The 17,506-nt window shown below is 40.4% G+C and overlaps 5 protein-coding genes across 12 annotated transcripts; 1 reads left to right on the top strand and 4 right to left on the bottom strand.

Moving 5' to 3' along the window:
* Positions 1-175: 175 nt before the first annotated feature.
* LOC105458472 (syntaxin-16) lies at positions 176-2,379 on the bottom strand. Its single transcript, XM_011703798.1, has 5 exons — positions 2,276-2,379; positions 1,970-2,188; positions 1,586-1,793; positions 1,225-1,481; positions 176-1,041 (listed from the first exon to the last, which is right to left on the bottom strand). Exons 1-5 carry the CDS (start codon positions 2,354-2,356, stop codon positions 832-834), a joined length of 975 nt encoding a protein of 324 aa, XP_011702100.1. The 5' UTR covers positions 2,357-2,379; the 3' UTR covers positions 176-831.
* A 41-nt stretch (positions 2,380-2,420) lies between these two features.
* Positions 2,421-6,272, top strand: LOC105458471 (probable phenylalanine--tRNA ligase, mitochondrial). 3 transcript variants are annotated; one of them, XM_011703797.1, is made up of 5 exons: positions 2,421-2,509; positions 4,359-4,481; positions 4,562-5,286; positions 5,424-5,716; positions 5,947-6,272. In XM_011703797.1, exons 2-5 carry the CDS (start codon positions 4,477-4,479, stop codon positions 6,235-6,237), a joined length of 1,314 nt encoding a protein of 437 aa, XP_011702099.1. In that variant the 5' UTR covers positions 2,421-2,509; positions 4,359-4,476; the 3' UTR covers positions 6,238-6,272. The 3 variants fall into 3 exon arrangements, with proteins under 3 accessions (XP_011702099.1, XP_011702098.1, XP_011702097.1); XM_011703796.1 differs by lacking the exon at positions 2,421-2,509 and adding an exon at positions 3,897-3,982; XM_011703795.1 differs by lacking the exon at positions 2,421-2,509 and adding an exon at positions 3,959-4,051.
* Positions 2,940-3,863, bottom strand: LOC105458470 (LYR motif-containing protein 4). Its single transcript, XM_011703794.1, has 2 exons — positions 3,761-3,863; positions 2,940-3,437 (listed from the first exon to the last, which is right to left on the bottom strand). The coding sequence occupies exons 1-2, from the start codon at positions 3,841-3,843 to the stop codon at positions 3,239-3,241; spliced, it is 282 nt and encodes a 93-aa protein (XP_011702096.1). The 5' UTR covers positions 3,844-3,863; the 3' UTR covers positions 2,940-3,238.
* A 79-nt stretch (positions 6,273-6,351) lies between the features above and the next one.
* LOC105458469 (probable phospholipid-transporting ATPase IIB) lies at positions 6,352-15,588 on the bottom strand. Of its 3 annotated transcripts, none has more exons than XM_011703790.1 (12): positions 15,058-15,588; positions 11,433-11,577; positions 11,068-11,340; positions 10,705-10,947; positions 10,445-10,633; positions 9,774-10,360; positions 9,272-9,688; positions 8,640-9,184; positions 8,314-8,554; positions 8,055-8,221; positions 7,746-7,949; positions 6,352-7,659 (listed from the first exon to the last, which is right to left on the bottom strand). In XM_011703790.1, the coding sequence occupies exons 1-12, from the start codon at positions 15,228-15,230 to the stop codon at positions 7,526-7,528; spliced, it is 3,318 nt and encodes a 1,105-aa protein (XP_011702092.1). In that variant the 5' UTR covers positions 15,231-15,588; the 3' UTR covers positions 6,352-7,525. The 3 variants fall into 3 exon arrangements, with proteins under 3 accessions (XP_011702092.1, XP_011702093.1, XP_011702094.1); XM_011703791.1 differs by lacking the exon at positions 15,058-15,588 and adding an exon at positions 13,635-13,840; XM_011703792.1 differs by lacking the exon at positions 15,058-15,588 and adding an exon at positions 12,003-12,308.
* A 599-nt stretch (positions 15,589-16,187) lies between these two features.
* On the bottom strand, positions 16,188-17,370 carry LOC105458465. Of its 4 annotated transcripts, none has more exons than XM_011703786.1 (3): positions 17,300-17,370; positions 16,842-17,095; positions 16,188-16,754 (listed from the first exon to the last, which is right to left on the bottom strand). In XM_011703786.1, the coding sequence occupies exons 2-3, from the start codon at positions 17,054-17,056 to the stop codon at positions 16,457-16,459; spliced, it is 513 nt and encodes a 170-aa protein (XP_011702088.1). In that variant the 5' UTR covers positions 17,057-17,095; positions 17,300-17,370; the 3' UTR covers positions 16,188-16,456. The 4 variants fall into 4 exon arrangements, with proteins under 4 accessions (XP_011702088.1, XP_011702087.1, XP_011702086.1 ...); XM_011703785.1 differs by having other exon boundaries at positions 17,194-17,330; XM_011703784.1 differs by having other exon boundaries at positions 17,215-17,330.
* Between the last annotated feature and the right edge of the window lie 136 nt (positions 17,371-17,506).

Genomic DNA, 17,506 nt, shown 5'->3' with positions numbered 1-17,506 from the left:
AGATAGCGGATAATCCCATTTGTCACAAAGAGCTCCCCCTAGTAAATTTTAAAGCGTTAAGAAAGAATTTTAATTGTTGTTTTATGAAAAAGTTGTTTCTGAAAAAAAAAACAATATCTTATATAGATTATTCTGTACTGTGTATGTGTACGCAAAAAAAAGTGGTTCGCAAGACTTAAATCAGTCATCATTTTATTCTGGAATGATCATTTAACAATTGGATGTACAGAACAGTTTACAATACAGATATAAAAAGTAAAACAGCATTGTTTTTCACTTTTATCGTTACGATATTACACATAAATAAAAATAATTTATAATTTATAGCTATACAAAAATATACAGTTAAGTGAGATAAATAAATTATTCTATTATAAATCTGTTATCTTTGTGATCACTCTTGCTATACATTATAAGAATTAAAATACAGCGGCATCGTCTAAATAAAATTGCAGGTATCATGAGGATTACGATATTACGGGGATTGTTTTAAAAGTAATTTATACAGAGCAAGATTAACATTGATTAAAAAGATTAATGCCACATTCATAGTTGATTATTTCTATCATATTAATCCACGAACAGATGGGCCGAACAGACATTTCGTCATAATCTTTTACGAATACATTGTTCCTTCCTTGACAATAACACTTGAGAAAAACTGCACGTACTATTTTAAAAAATAGCTTTCCATCCATTTATATACAACAAACTCTATAAAGATGTTTCATTTTATGGAACACGGTGATAAATACCAACAAGTATTAGAAAAAGAAAAATATATATATATCAATATTTTCACGTTAATTTTTATTCTAATTATAGTTGGTTCTACGTCTTAAATATGACGAACAAGAAGCTAAGTAATATAATAGCAGCCGCGAGTACCACGATGCAATACAGCTTTTTATTGGCCTTCTGATACGAGTCGGCTTTCTTCAATTGTTTGTAGCCCTCTTGTACTTGTACTTGCGTTTGCTCGATGTTGTAATCGATCCGATCTAAAATAGTACCCTGATCCTGTACCATCACTGCGAGATCCTGCGCATAATAAAAGTCCAGATTTTTATTCAAGCCTTTATCACGTTGTTACTAATATAAATGCGGCAAAACAAATATTAAAACAAATTTGAATTTCCCAAATTGAAGAGAATTTTATTTGCTGCATTATAATTATATATGGTAAGTATTGGTAATAATTTATATATGTTACATATAATTTACCTTAAAAATATGTTTTAAGTCTGCTATACTTTGAACTATACTTCCAATCTGCTCCTCCCTTTCCACTGCTAACTTCATCCTATCTTCAGGCTCCTCCAACTGCAATAAAACCGAGTCCTGCCTTTGTTCATTTCTTTGCCAATAATCGCCAGCTGCCTCGTTCGATTCTGTCAGCCAGGAATCGGTTGCTACATTATTTAAAAGAGACTGGTCTTCTGCGAAGAACTGGTTATTCCTCTCCTCTCTCGATTGCACCTCTGCAAAGATTTATAAGATATTCGAATATAATACAAATAATGCGTGCTGTAGTATAAAAATATCAATAATTATTTATTTTTATTAAATCGTATGGAAGACATACGTGTCAAATAATGATTCTGCGCAGCTCTATATCGAAGACCCAACTCCTGTAAGGCAGTCGAATGGGCCATCACCGCACTGGTGGCTAACCGACGCTCCGCAAGCTTAGTTTCGTGCCTGCCAGCTGACTTAATTGTTTGTACTTGTCTGTAGCCACTGGAGAACAAACGTCCGATCTCTCGCGTCAGTTGCTCCATTTGTCTCTCCTCCTGTACGCAACAGTGATACAATAATACAAAATATAATTCAAATCTTGGCATTACAATTGCTACGAAATGTAAAAATTTTACATTGGTCAAAGCGTTCTTGTCTTACGAGACAAGCGACAGAACGATTAATCTGAATGTAGTTACCCTTAAGGGCAGAATTTACAGAGCTTGCGAACCTGAGATGTATCGTCCAGGGTGGGCCTGGTGAGCTGCTTCGAGTGCAGCTCGACCAGGCTGTCTATCTTCACCCGTAATCTGCTCAGGATGTACTGCGTTTCTTCCAAGGCGTCCGCCCAGGAGGGCGGCGCATCACTGTCCACGTTAACACCCTTCAGTTCGACATTGTCGGACTCGCTCGAGTCCGAGTGCACAAGCGCCACACGATCGGTAAGATTCTGAAAGAGAGGCGCGTATTAATATTACAGAACAAAGACGAAAACGGCAGGTACTTCACGTTGGAGACAGAGGTTAAGTGCGCGCACCTGTTCGGCGTAAATGTGTCTGCTCTGCAAAGCGTTGTTTCGCATTAAAACGAAGGGCTCGGTTAAGTTTCTCGTGGCCATTTTCCAGCTGTTATCTCTCCTTATCACTACGGGATACACCTCATAATCATTCTACCCATGAACCGCGCTGCGTTACGCACCGCACACCCGAATCAGCTGTCATCTTGAAACAGCTGATCACCAAGCCTGCCCCCTCTCGCCACACTTTGTACAGTATGTATTCATAAGGGTTATAATTTATAAAGTTATTTTTATTATTGATGCGAGTTTTAGAAAGCAAACTTGTAGCTCAGCAGTTTATGCAACTCTCAGATTGTAATTTTGTTTACAATATTAGATAAAGATGGAGTTTTTACGATTTAAAAATACCTAGAGTTATTATTTAAACTATCCCTTATTTACTTGTATTTTGCTTATTATTTTCTTTTAATTTTTTAAAGTTTAAATTTTTAACAATTTACGCAAGTTATCTTATTTGATTACATTATCCTCCCGACATTTTCGTCGATTTTGGAGATTTTAAATGTCTGAGGTTTTATAAGATCTTAGAATTAAAATTTCGAGAATCAACTCTCTCGGTGTCTTGATTCTCAGAATTTTAATTAGTGCAACTTTCTACAGTCATTAATTCCACATACAAATGTTACGATATTAACAAAATTTTATTTAACAATTTGAAAAGCATTTACATTATCTAATATACCAACGCATGTATAAGTACAAAAATACTTCAAAATGTACATATAAATGAAATATCTTTTGCTACAGGAATTGCTGAATTTGTATCAATATAAGAAGAATTGATCAAATAATTAAAGTTTCAAATTGTTTTTGGTAGATTCAGTAATTATACTCTCCCTAACTTGTCGAGTCTGCCTCATGATATTAAAATTAAATGGTACAGATGCAATATTAAATAAAAAATAACTGCAATTGTATTCTCTATTTTATTGTAGAGTGCAGTTTGCTTTTGGTTTCAATCACTAAGGGCCTAGTGCTGTAGAGATTGCCCAGTATGGCCTGCTTCTTGATCATCGACAGTGCCTCCTGTCCTTTTCCGTAACATTGTCTAACCTTTTCCTCATCTTCTAACGCTTTGTTCTCTTTGAACTCGTGCCGTACTTTTCGCAGAGCATACATTCTGAAAAGTACCAAACAATTATTTCTTGCACACACCTTCTGTCACCATGTGAATGTCACGTGAGCAATTAAATGATTCAGATTATAATTATTTGATTTATTTGTATAATAGAAAAGACTACATTTCCAATTAAATATATGTAGAAAAAATCGCATTAATATATTGAAAATTCTTGGGAACGAAATACCGAGTGTATCTCTTAAAAAAAAAATATATATATATATATATATATATATATATATATATAATATAAGAAAAAGAAATAGATGACACTAAGATGTTCGATCTTTAATATAAAGATTGTTGTAATAATATTACATTACCTGTAATTGTACGAGCTCCATTTTTTGCTTTCCCGGATTAAATTCCGATAAAGGCTCAGAATCGCGTCTCGACTAAGGCTCATTGTTTATTAAAACTAAGGATCCACTACAATTTAAGCGGAGCTAAATCCAACTCGACTGTGCTCTGCCGCAGCACATGGTTATTGGTTATGTTATGTGTATCAAATGATTTGATCAGTTTGGTGCACCTTGTGATGTCTAGTAAGATTATTTGTTGATTCTGTGTATACAAATGGACTTATGCGAACTTTTATTTATTAAATTATAATGGTAACATCACTGGTATTTATTATAAATTGTACTCGGTGTCTGTCATCAATTATATTCTGAGAAAAAAATTGATGTTTTGTTACATAACCTCCGGTGGTCTGTTTGTAACCTTTTTTTTGGAGCTGTATTAATAATTTTCATGAATTAAAAACATGAATTCTTTATTTTTAGAAGAACAATAAATAGAAGTTGGGCAGTTTTATCTTTTTACATTACAATACATTTCAAGATAGTATTTTTTATGTAGCGTAAATAAATGAATATGCAAAATTTATATGTAAAATTAATAAAAATCTACTTTTTACAGTTTATGCAAGATGCACAGATGTTTGAAGATTCGTACTGAGACAATTTTGAGATCAATGTGAACCAATATTCGTAGCGCATCTTGTTGCAAATAAGAGAAATTCAATTAAAATTGTATAATGTGGTATGCAACGTCAGAGCATATTTTATTCATTTTCAACAGGATAAGTGACGTCAATCTTGTTTAAAGTATACTTTTCACAGGTGCATCACGTATCGCCTCTGCAAGGAAACGTGGATAAACAATGTTAAAACAGCCTGTAGGACAGCTTCGGTGGCTGCCAATGTTAACAAGAGCAACGAGCTGGTGCTGTTGGGTCAGAAATACGCGACGGACGACTGGACGAATGTCACGCCAAACGTCATCGCCAAATTGGGGAGGAACCTGCACGTACAGCAGTACCATCCGCTCTCGCACCTACGCCAGCGTATCGTGAATTACTTTTACGGACAGTTCCGCAGTAAAAGCGGGACGCCGTCGTTCAGTATCTACGACAATATATGCCCCGTGGTCACGGTCGAGCAAAACTTCGATTCCCTCCTCGTGCCGAAGGATCACCCGAGCAGAAAGAAGACCGATTGTTATTTCGTGAATCAGGACACGTTGCTGCGAGCGCACACCACCGCGCATCAGGCCGAGCTGATCTCGATGGGATTGAACAATTTTCTCGTCGTCGGGGACGTGTACCGACGTGACGAAATCGACAGCACCCACTACCCGATTTTCCACCAGGTCGACGCGGTCAGATTACGCACGTCGCAGGAGATATTTCGCGACGTGAACGATTCCGAGAACCTCCAGTTGTTCGAGCACAGAGGGACAGAGAGCGCCGAGAAGCAGGCTTGTCACAGTCTGGAGGCGGTGAAGGTGATGGAGCAGGAATTGAAGAGCACCCTGACTAGTCTAGCGCGAGCTATCTTTGGGGAAGGTATTGGTCTCCTTATTTAATTTATTTCTAATTTTAAGCGCGTATTTTACTTCCAAACGCAACCAACTCCATCGCAGCCCTTTTTTTTCTTCACTGGAATGACTCGAAATTAATTCGAATATACTTCTTGCCAATAGACGTGCAATGTCGATGGGTCGACCAGTATTTCCCGTTCACTCATCCGTCGTGGGAGCTAGAAATATTGCACAACGACAAGTGGCTCGAGATAGTGGGCTGCGGCATTATGCGCCAGGAGATTCTACAGAAATCCGGTGCCGTGGATCGGATCGGATGGGCGTTCGGCCTCGGCCTGGAGCGTCTGGCCATGCGACTGTATGACATCCCGGACATAAGATTATTCTGGAGCAACGACGCCGGCTTCCTGAATCAATTCAAAGTGGACGATCCTAATGCTCGTATCCTGTACCAGGTGAGATAAACCTGCAAGAATTACTCTCGAATATTATACGTCTCATCGTATCTCTCTGTACACTTTGTTAATTTGGTTGAAATTTACATGGAATTTTTACACAGAGACAAAGAAAATATGCCGATTTAGTTCGCAAAAATTACAGTTTTATTTCTGATACTCAAATTCTATACCTTAGTCGTATTAATTCTCTAGCCATTTTTCTTTTCAAGTAAAATGTAACTTTTTAGCCCGTCAGTATATATCCAGTTTGTACCAACGACATGAGTTTCTGGTTGCCGGAAGACGGAAGTTATTCCTCTCACGACTTCTACGATATAGTTAGAGAGATAGGCGGCGATTTCATTGAACAGATTATATTGAAGGACGAATTCACGCATCCGAAGACTAAGAAAACGTCTCATTGCTATGGCATAATGTACAGACACATGGAGCGCACGTTGACCAAGAGGGAGGTCAATAAAATCCATGCTCAAATAGGAAGAACGGTATCCACTAAACTTAATGTAATTATGCGATAAAGTTGAAAAATAAAATGTTTTCCTAACGAAAAAAATTGGGACTTTTATGTGCAAGCCCTGTAAGACAACTCGATAAAATACACGCGTGTGAGTATCGTATGAATAATGCAAGTATCACAGGAAAAGGAATATATTATTTTATTTGCGAATAAATTAATTATAAACGTATTACATAGTAAATAATAGTCCTCTAGCAACAACTACATTACTTGTGGTACGTTTCACATTAGAGATAACAACGATTACAGTTATGTTCTACATGCTTGCAATATGTACATGAATATAAAACATTATGTAATCTAATATTATATTATTTATATATGTGCTGATAATATAAATGATAACAAAAGGTATGCTCTGTATATAGAAATATTTTTAAGAGATACAATTTAAAAAAAAAAAAGAACATTTTGAACAGTTTTAGAATAAAGCTCCTTATATAATATCAGTGCAAAAAATGCCGGTTTAGTTCGCAATAATCACAGTTTTATTTCTGATACTCAAATCCTATATCTTAGTCGTATTAATTCTCTAGCCATTTTTCTTTTTAAGTAAAATGCATTTAGTTATTGTTATACAAATAAAGATTACTTATATTTCCATCCATGCGGATGCTTGATTTTTAGATACATGAGAAATACTGTTGTGCTCGATTAGAGAACATATCTAATTAATATTAAAAAAAAATGAACGCTATATAGAGATGGGATATATAAATGTCGCGATGTGTGCGTATAAACACACTGACAATGGAAGATGCGACCTTTGGCAATGCATTCAGAAATAAATTAATATACAAACAAAAGAAATATAAAGAAAATCAAGTATAAAAAAAGTCATGTCTTTAATCTAAAGCCAAGATACGTAGTAGATAAGCTTGCAGGAAGAATTAACATTATGCGGCGAGTCGTGAATGTTGTTCCGCTTGTAACGTTTAATCCAATCCATTTTTTTTTTAAGTCAGTGTGCAGATATGATACGAGAGATTTGGAAACTTTGTCGGTTTTCGTTCTTTGCGGTATTATTTTCTGCCACATTAGTCTTCGTTAGGAACTAATGTTGTAAAAATTGATTGTTACAAAAATAGTCGGTTGTTAGAAAAACGGTGCATATAATCTTTTTTATTTCATAAAAAATAATATTAATTGGATTGGATTAAGAATTATTGTAGAATGAAAGAAAATTTTTATACAGCTCTTTGTATGTCGTTAATAAGTGTTTACGATGTTTGATGTTTTATCCTCCTTTGTCATCTGTACGCGGACAAATCAATTATTCGCATAAGATTTTAGGATAATTTGGTGTAACTGGGAGGTGAAAATTTCTTCCTCAAGAATTTCAGGATGTACAGCGGCATGCACGAGACCAACGTTATCACCAATACCTTCCATAAGAAGTCCGTGGTTTTAATAAATTCAGCATCTATATTAACATAACAATAGAAATTAATATTAATATTAAGGAATGTGAATTTTTGTTTAATTATCTCTTAAATGCTGTAAACTCACCGAAGTAATCCTTCAGGACGACCAACGATAATAAATAGAGCGCTAGAGAGAAGATTTCTGCGAGCATCATTATGTGATGCCAGGTTCTAATTGTTAAAGCAACCATTATTAATTCTGTCAAAACTAGCGCTGAAAAACTTATGGCCACTATATGAATGAATTCGTCCTCGAACATTATAAGTGCGCCATACATGATGACTCCTCCTGAAATATTAAAGTCGCAAAAGATGTATCTTTTTTTCTTTCTGTATATATTGCAAACTGCACGTATATTATTGTATCTAGATTTAATTTAAAAACTGTACGTACCTTGATATATACTTATTAAAACCCACATAAAAAATGTTTTGTATGATAACGAGCGGCCTTTACTCAGGTCTTTATAAAGTTCTGGATAAGTAAGTGCTATCTTTCCCGATACATCCTTGTCTAATACCAATGAAAAGACGGGAAACATTGTGTATATCGTAGCGTATCTAAAAATTTTTATATACATGATAAAGTTTAGTACATTAAGACACGTAAGAAATTTTGTCAATTTTTTAATAAGTATATTTGAGCTACTTACCCTACCATAAGAAAACCTTGATATAAGGCAACCGAAGACAAATAAAAGACTGCAGAGAACACAGCCTGCATAGTCGAGATGATCAAACCACGATGTATAACGAATTGACTCAATGCAGCCGATCGTTTATAGCTTCTCCTACCGTGGACCAATAGTAAATTAGCGAGATGGCTGAACTGAGAAATTGAAAAATCAGCAGCTAGCGACGCCTGCCTTCCCTCAAGACCCTCGAGACCAATTCCTGTAAGAAGATATAAACCGTTATAACAAAAAAAGTGTCTGGCGAGATATAATTAAATAATTTAAAACAAAGATTAAACAAATACCAGCGTCTGCGGCTTGTATCATGGAGACGTCGTTACCGCCATCGCCGACGGCCGCCGTTCTCTTGCCGGTGTGCCTCTGTATGAGACTGACGACTTCGGCCTTCTGCGTGGGAGAGCATCGGCAGCAAACGACGGCGGGCGAGCCGCAAGCGAGTTCCAGAAATTCCTGCTCGTAATACTGTAAGCACACCTCGAGGGAATCGCCGCTGATAACTAAGGCACAATCTTGCTTCTTGCGAAACGTATTCAGTTCCAAGTGAGCGTCGGTGCGCGTCACGACGGACTTGAAGACGTGCAGGCCCTGGGAGCGCGACACGAGACGCGAGGACTTCGCTATGCAAGTCGCGGTCTCCAACTTGTCGCCGGTCAACATCCATATCTTGATTCCGGCGTTCCGCAAGACTTCCAGCGTAGGCCTCACCCTGTCCTGCAACCTGTCCTCGACGCCGGTCACGCACAACAGTTCCATTTCTCTCTCGAGACTTTCCACCACCGCGGCGACCTTCGACACGCGATCGCTGACGCTCATTCTCGCCGCGTTGTATCTGTATAAAACATACAACATAAATCATATATTTTTATTCAGCCGTACATATTTTATATTGAGCGCAAGACTTTTGATGACACGTTACCTCGCTTCGAAATCGAGGTACTGGTCTTCGGTAAGATTTTTCTTTGCCACGACCAACGTTCTGAAACCTTCGCGTGCCATATTCTCGCACACCTCATCCAGCCAATCATTATACTGCACAATGCCGGACATCACAACGTCGGCACCTTTCAAATAGAATATGATCTCGGAGCTGGACTCCTCCCTCACGATTATCCCCATTCGCTTGGTTTCCGACGTGAACGGGAATATTTGCAGTATAGTGTAATTCAATATTTGACCGTTCAGAGTCTTCAGCTGCATGGAATTTAGATCTCGCTTGACGAGAGCCAATCCCATTTCCTCCGTCCATTTCACCAGAGCCACTTCGTCCGGGCTCGAGGCTTGGTAATTGCGCTTCTGTTCCGGCAGATAGTAGTGTTGATCCGCCTCTGTTTGACTGAAATAAAATGTTTAAAATTTCAATAATTATAATATTAAGGACATCTCAGTTTTCGTGATCGTGATTAATGAGAAATTATTACCTCTGGATGGAGCCTGTATCTCCGGTTTCCACGGTCTCCACGCTCACCGAGTCCAGATTCGAGGATTTGTTCACCTCGTCGTACACCGGGGTCACGTTGTGGCACAGAGCTAGAGCGTGCACGGCGTCGTAGATCCGGGTGTTCTCGGATCTTCGGACCTTGCCGCTGTGCGCGGACGTCGTCGGCTTCATCGGCGAGTGCTCCGTGTCGGCCGGGTAATAAGTCTTTAACACCGACGTCACTTCATCGAACGTCTCCTGGCCGTAGGATATGGTGCCCAGATGCAACTTCTTGAACACCATCTTATTCTGCGTCAACGTGCCGGTCTTGTCGCTCAGCAAGTACGATATACGTCCGAGCTCTTCCGGAATGGTGGTCGTCCGCACGACCGTGCCGGCGATATCCTTATCCCTTTGTATGCACCAAGCGTAAAACGCTTTGCCCATGTCCAGATTCACTCGCAAGCTGATCGGTATGATGTAGGAGAACAGCAGGACGAAGCGGAACATGTAACGATACCACGGTCCACTGAATCCCTTCAAGCACATCATTACAAGCGCGAGTCCGATTACCGCGCCAAATAATACCTGTCGAAATACAGTGGAATATAGAATCATTTCATCGTTATGCATACCACATATCCTGACGCATAATTTCTACGTGCGTAATACCTTTGTCAACTGATTGATCTCTTGATCGAGCAAACCGACTTTCGATCGGATTTCTGAATGATTCATTAGAGACCGCGTTTCCTGGCCGGTGTAAACGACGATACCAAGGGCGGATCCAGACGTCACTGCCGTGTTGGCCCACAATGTGTTGTCCACGCCCAAGCTCTCTTCACTGCTGTATCCGTCGTACTGGAAATAAAGAATTACATAAAGAAAATCGGAAGAGCCTAAAGCAAAGCGAAGGAAATTAAATTTCTTACCCTTGAAAAGGTGCCAATGAAGCTATGTATATCCTTCTGTGGCTTCTCGACGTACAAACTGGCTTTAATATCAAACAACTGAGAATTGCTGTCCAACTTTTGCGTTGCAGGCACTGCTAATCTTAATTTCCAATCCGTCTCACCGTCCAGCTGATCGGTCCGCACGAAACACGCGCCAGATTTCTCGGTTGTGCGTAATAATACTAAATCAGCTGGTACTCTCTGGCCCTTCTCTACTATAACCTGATTGCCGAGAGAAAAGCGCGAACGTTAACTTAGATATCCAAACTTTCTTTCATAAGAGAAAATTACAATGAAAATAATTGTAACACTATTGAACAGAGACGCTGTAATGTGACTTACCAAGTCGCCCACGCGTAGTTTGGAACTCGGTACTAATTCTGGCGTATCAAAACCTTTCACTAGTCTATAATATTTTTGTGCATTGACCTCCTTGTCCCTCTTGTACCTTCTAAAGTCATCGACGGCTTCGCGGAAAATCGTCACGGTTAAAACAAAGCACAATGGCCCCCAGTACGTGTACAAGTATCCTATTCTTATGTCTGGTATAAATTGAGATATAGCCATAAGCAGAAAGTATAAATTCAAGAAGAATTTGAACTGCTGAAAGAGGACCTGCGAAACGAGGGCAAGTATTACAAAACACACCGTTTCAAGCTACCTGAAGAGATTTGCGAGATCATATCTCTGTCAGAGAAGAAGCGTACCAAAGGCAAGAAAGTAACAACGTTGTATTTTTGATTTCTTATAACATTAGTGGGAAACTTCTCGTGCATAGGCTGCCCAATGTGGATAACTCTAGCTCTCAATTCCCGCTCTCTGCAGCATCTCCGCCACATCCAAGTACAGCATCTGTAATCGCAAGAAACAATCCCGACTTGACGAAAATGCGCGCAAAACTGGCATTTCTTATCTCAACGCTCGCCAAAATATCGCCTACGAAATACGCCTATGATGTACAGCATTAAGTCTTAATTCATCGACATTCGCAGCGCTACTAATGGTGACTAATGGTTCGCATACTAATTTCGCACATGAAAATGAAATTTTAATCGTTAAAAAATTTAGACATAAACAAAGTGCGCAGCATTATCGTCCAACGCCTCCGACCTGCATTCGCGCATAAACATAGATGTCTACTGTCAAATGGCGTCGGGACAGCTGATCGACGACTCGCAGTCGCGAGGAAATTCTGGCAGGGCGGGAAATTCTCGCGTGTCAAAGAACGCGTCGAGATCGAGGTCTAAGTCGGTCGCGACGTGAAATATATACGTCACCTCGACCAGGAGCTGTCATTCCGCGGTTTCGATATCAGGGGAATGTCCTCCTTGGACATTCTTATAACGTTGCTCTGCGTCTCCATTTCGGGCTGCTTTCTCCGCGTTTCAGACGGCGGTTTCTTCACGCCAGGGAAAACTGATTCACCTCGAACAACCTTTCTTTCGCGGAAACACACTACCCGACAAGCGTATCATCAATCTATCGGTCACTATCAGTGGACTTAGGATACACCAGTATTATGACATCACGTCGCGGCCGTGAAACGCACGGTTCTCGCAAGATGCACCCGTTGCGAGAAACAAGAGTTCGATCAGCGTTGGTTCTCCACCTCGCGATTGGTCGAGTCCGGTCGATATAACAGTCCCGAGCCAATAATCTGTCGTGTAAAAGCCTCCCTTTGAACGTCACAAGCTACTCTCTCGACGTAATCGAAACAATTTGAAACATGTATTAATCACCGGAAAGATCAATTTCTTTTTCAGATATTTTTATAAAAATCTTTTGGGGAAATTATCGAACTGCTAAAATTTAAATTTAATAAACATTATATATTATCGGACTCATTAAGTACATAATATGTATTATTTTAGTTAGAAAAAGTTATCATAAAAAGAGAGACTATAGGCTATTAAAAAAAATTTCATTCACAAGATGACGGCACAAAATAATGATAATTAATTCAATTAAATTTCTGTAGAAAAAAAACCAACTTCTAATACATTTAACAATGTTAACGATATATTACTTTCTTCAATTTGCAACGGAAACAATTATAGACCAGATAAAAAAAAATGGCAATATTAATTCACGTTGATCACTTTTTACAGAAATTTAATTAAGGAAATAATTATCATTATTGCTTTGACAAGAATTTCTTGCGCTTTCACACGTATAATACGCGTGCACAATAATTAAAGCATTAATTTCATAATTCATTGAGAACCGAGCAATGCCGTTCTACGTGTTTGCAGAGTATCGCTTGAATAATAAAACAGGGCAGTTCAAACAGGGTCGAACACTATTTCGAGCGCGTGTAACGCATTCGATCGGGCCGCATTAGCATTTCTCGCGCGCGAGATTGAGATCCGCCGTGAGATTTACATTATAAAACTAGATCCTACATCGTATTGTCGTATAAAGATCTCTACATATACATCGTTCTCGAGTCAGCCCTTAGCTGAAAACAGAATAAATCCCCTCGCCTCTTTTCTCAGTCGAGCAACAGAGAGGCCGACTGATTTTGTGCGCGACGCAGAAATAAATGATGATGTTTGTGATCGATAAATATAAGAGAAACAGAGACACCTAAGAAGATACCGCGTCCTTTCTGCAGCTCCTATATTGTGTTACACATCGTTTATCGCGGACTGAACTCTCACGTTCGTTCTTTCTGCCTTTGCGTCTTTACTCTTATACGCGTTTGGACTCGGCAAAAAAAGCTGGCGAGAGAAGATATATATTTATCGCGAAGATAAAAGCAGAGGCACAACGAACTGCGCCCACGTTCTCCTCAAGCTTATAAGAACTCAACATGTTGGATAAATCGATCAAATCGTCGCGACGAATTTTTTCACCGTGCAGGCGGAGTATCGATTTGCTGCTAAATTTGCTCGAAAAATACATTTTACCGTCTTGTCCTCCTGTTGATTCGCCGCATCGTCTCGGTACACCGGCCTATTTGTCGATAATCACCGTCGTCGTTATACTTTGTCTCGTACACTTTCACGATCTCCTCGCTACCGTCCTCGCCCACCTGACTTCGCACCGTGTACCGTGTCAAAAATACGTCTCTCTCCATCGATTCCGTTCGAGTCTCCGCGGAGCCGGTTAACACTCGTCGTATATATGCATATTGCTATATACACACACGTCGCTTTATTTATACGACGTTATTTTAACGCACTGCCGATAATCTACCGAGAACTCGTTAGGACAGTCGTTATTCTCTTGCCGAACAAATATAAGCACCGGACAAATAAAAAAACGTGCAGCTTTTACGAGTTACATTTTCGCGTTTCGCGTACGATTAAATGATATCGCGGGAGACTGCAACATTATCGATCAATAATCTAATTCCACGTAATTCGATAATTATATTGATTTCTCGTTAGAAACCCTCAAATGCTAGGTCAACACGATCGTCAACACGATTGCCGCCGTGTTCGCGCGCATTAATTAGTATATTGAGACATCCCGAATCTTCTGTAAACATTGGGCTATATTCGGTCGTACAGAGCGCCCTAAATTATGAATACTATATTTTAGTGACGGATCCTAATTCCTACACAAAGAGAATTTCCCTTTAAAATTTATCTTAAAAATCATGTTAATCGTGGGACAACGTAAGTACAATATTTCGGCAAATTTTATATGATTTTCTCTGTTTTTTTTTTATTGTGCACACTACAATAAATTTGGTGTAGAACATATTTAAAAAAGAAAATCACATAAAATTTGTCGAAATACTACGATTAACATGATCTTCAGGGTAAATTTTAAAATAAAATTCTCTACGTGTACGTTCTCATTTTACGATTTTTTTCTTGACCAATAAAATATTCCATTTTAAACGTCGAGAGCCAATTAAGTACATATGCACGGATTAAAATTGAATTAAGCGTGACTCATTCGCATCCGCAAAGCTAACAACACGCGAGGGACCTTCTAGTTTTCTCAAAAATTATTGTAAACAAATTTAAAAAAGATTACCATAAATAACACTAATTTTTCAAATAAATTACAATATATACAATCAATTGTATAATTTATAATCGTGGATAAATAAAAAAATACACACGATTGCACAATTAGATTACTTAATGCACAAGACTTATTAAACAATTGTCGTGCGAAATGAAAAAGAAATATTTCTAACTTCTGAGACAGGTAAAAACTACTAGATTTTCAGGGTCGTTCTCGTAATCTAGGCGATAAGAAAAAAGGCGATAAGAACGACGAGATTCTGCAATCGTAATCGCGACAACTTAGACAAGAATTCGACACGGCGCGGCGTGTCGTCAGGTCGTTCCGAAACACCCTGTACAGACTCACCCGCAGAGGCAGCTCTTCAGGTACTTGGAGCAATCGGCGATGCGCCGTCGCCTCGACGTCAGCTGCCTGATGCTGTCCTCGGACGGCTGCAGCAGGTAGTCAGTCTCGTCGTCGTCCATTTCAAAGTCCCGCTCGTCGGAGCTCAGCCGCAACGGCATCTCCTCCAGCCTCATGGCGGAGGCGTCGAGGCGGCGGCGCGCTCTTTCGTTCCCCGTTTTATTTATTTTTATTTTTTCTACTCCCCTTAACCTTTACTCCCCCTTTTTTTTCGCGCGACCGTACGTCCCGGCGCCCCCCGTTTCACGGCTCTCACCCTCGCGGCGACGGCGGGAGACGCGTGACGACGCGGCTGACTGATGACGCGCTGCTGCAGCGGGTTAATCGTCGTCGTCTCGCGCGACCGATCGCCGCGGCGCGACGTCCGCGGCGCATATTATCTTATCGCGGGCGATCCGGCCGGCTGATCTCGCGATTTCGGGCAGCAGTCGTCGCAGCGCCCGGCGATGTCTGTCGTCCACCGTCTGAGTGTTTCGGACTGATGCGACCGGGTCCTCCGCAGCGGCGGCGGCGACGACGACGAGCACGACGACGGCGCGCGACGAGACGTCGCTTGTTTACGTACACACACGCGCGGCGCACGCACGGACGGATGACGACCGGGTTGCGTGTGCATCATGGCGGCCCCCGCGGAGAGATGCACAGACGCGGCAGGTTCGTGGACGTCGACAGTACGTTACCCGAATGCATTCGGCTGTGCACTTGCGCACGTAACCGATAAGAACAGACCGACGTGCGCTCTGTCGTTATCGCATTCGTTCGCGAACCGCCGTCCGCCGCGGCAGCCGCGTCGTCCTCCGAGCATGCCACCGCCGTGCGCCGCGCGCGTCGACATCTTTGCCCAGCTGATCACGTGCTCGCGGCCGTCGTCTGCTACTTTCTCTGCTCCGAATTATCTCCGAGTCGACTTCGACCCTTCTCTCCGCGCTCCGATTACGAGGAATCGCACGACTTATCGAATTGCGCGATTGCAGAGCGTTTTGATTAATTTAATGCGCCGCTCTTTTCACCAATGGATTCTTCGGTTAATCTTCTGTTGATTTCAGGTAAATCGTATAATAATTTAACGGTGATCTTTAAATATTTATTTTGTGTATTTTCATCTCTCCCGTTTATTCACACTGGTAATATTATTTATAAAACGAGTCTAGTCCGTTCTTCACTTTAGCAACGTTCGATTAATTTTTGATTAATTTCAGATAGATTATTTGTAATAATAATATCTAATAATTTAGCAATAGACTTTAATCAACAGTCACATTTATTTTGTTTCATCTCTGCCTCCTCCTCGTTTATCTACGTCGTAATATTATTTGTAAGACGAATACACAGCTATGCTTTGTTAATCGAGCTTAATCCGATATTTCGCGGCTAACGATTTGGTCGCACTTTCGAAAGATTCTGACGGCTTTCCGTCGAGCTGCAATTGTCGGAAAAGCCGCTCGAACATAGATATCTCGTCTCTCGTCATGAAGCACACCGTCAGATCGAAGCGATTACACGTGCTCAGTATACCGAGAAGTTCTATAATTGACGTTACGTCGTCCACACGTGACAGGTGCTGCTGACACGCGTTCGCGAAGTCACCGAGGAAAGACGGCGGGATTTCCACCCGGAAGACGCGATGCTGCAGGTCGTTTCTGCAACAAGAACACATTGTTCCGCTGATGTACGGCGATCACGTCGGCGACACATCACCATACGCGCGTCTCCCTTGCGATTCTCACCTGTGATTCCACATGTAGGCAAACTTTTCGCAATAATCCGTGATTGCTCTCCAAGATTGTAAAAAGTCCTCGCACGTTTCTCGAGTTCCTTTCGCGGTACTTCCGTTGCTGCCTTTATCGCGTGTCGATTTACTCGAGGCTGCCGATGCGGTCGCGTCGTGAGACCTGGCGGGATTAATCAGCGGATTCCATTGCGCGCCGATCTTAGGTTTCATGTCGTCGCGATCCAGGGGCTTCAAGTGAGCACCGTTCACCTGTCGTTATAGTTCATTAATTCAAAGATTTACTGGAGAATTTTTAAAAAGTATAATAATTTTTTTATTCAAAATATTTTATTTAATTCTGTCTTTACTTAAAAAAAAAAAAAATTAACCGATTAATTATGTTAATTTAATTGTAATTTGGAAATGTAGATATTCTCGATGAAAATTTCGAATATTAATTTTGAAGCTACGCACGACCACGTGTACTCAACACTTCTTGATTATACACGACGACAAATAATCGAGGTTACAATCACCATCTGTCTGAAGTGCTCGTACGTCGGCACCGCTTGTTCAATCGCTCGAATTTTCGCGTCGTTTTGTAATTTATACAACTCGTCGGCCGCGAGAGCCACGTGAAGTTCCTCTTCCAAGTTTCTATAATCAATCGGCGCTTTTAAC

Source organism: Wasmannia auropunctata, unplaced genomic scaffold (assembly GCF_000956235.1).
Source record: "Wasmannia auropunctata unplaced genomic scaffold, wasmannia.A_1.0 LD334508.1, whole genome shotgun sequence".
Taxonomy (NCBI): Eukaryota; Metazoa; Arthropoda; class Insecta; order Hymenoptera; family Formicidae; genus Wasmannia; species Wasmannia auropunctata.
The sequence above is the reverse complement of the archived record's forward strand: the minus strand, read 5'-3'. Positions and strand labels throughout refer to the sequence as shown.

Bases quoted from the DNA above. Each gene is read 5' to 3' on its own strand.
- LOC105458469 (XM_011703790.1), bottom strand. From the start codon at position 15,230: ATGAGGCTGGAGGAGATGCCGTTGCGGCTGAGCTCCGACGAGCGGGAC. The intron at 8,222-8,313 runs GTAAGTAGCTCA...AAAAATTTTTAG, and splicing joins CAAGGTTTTCTTATGGTAGG to ATACGCTACGATATACACAA. The intron at 7,660-7,745 runs GTGAGTTTACAG...ATGTTAATATAG, and splicing joins CGTCCTGAAGGATTACTTCG to ATGCTGAATTTATTAAAACC.
- LOC105458465 (XM_011703786.1), bottom strand. From the start codon at position 17,056: ATGAAACCTAAGATCGGCGCGCAATGGAATCCGCTGATTAATCCCGCC. The intron at 16,755-16,841 runs GTGAGAATCGCA...TTCTTGTTGCAG, and splicing joins GCCTACATGTGGAATCACAG to AAACGACCTGCAGCATCGCG.
- LOC105458470 (XM_011703794.1), bottom strand. From the start codon at position 3,843: ATGAGCCTTAGTCGAGACGCGATTCTGAGCCTTTATCGGAATTTAATC. The intron at 3,438-3,760 runs GTAATGTAATAT...GGTACTTTTCAG, and splicing joins TGGAGCTCGTACAATTACAG to AATGTATGCTCTGCGAAAAG.
- LOC105458472 (XM_011703798.1), bottom strand. From the start codon at position 2,356: ATGGCCACGAGAAACTTAACCGAGCCCTTCGTTTTAATGCGAAACAAC. The intron at 1,794-1,969 runs GTTCGCAAGCTC...TGTTGCGTACAG, and splicing joins CCCTGGACGATACATCTCAG to GAGGAGAGACAAATGGAGCA. The intron at 1,482-1,585 runs GTATGTCTTCCA...AAATCTTTGCAG, and splicing joins GCAGAATCATTATTTGACAC to AGGTGCAATCGAGAGAGGAG.
- LOC105458471 (XM_011703797.1), top strand. The intron at 5,287-5,423 runs GTATTGGTCTCC...TCTTGCCAATAG, and splicing joins GCGAGCTATCTTTGGGGAAG to ACGTGCAATGTCGATGGGTC. The intron at 5,717-5,946 runs GTGAGATAAACC...GTAACTTTTTAG, and splicing joins ATGCTCGTATCCTGTACCAG to CCCGTCAGTATATATCCAGT.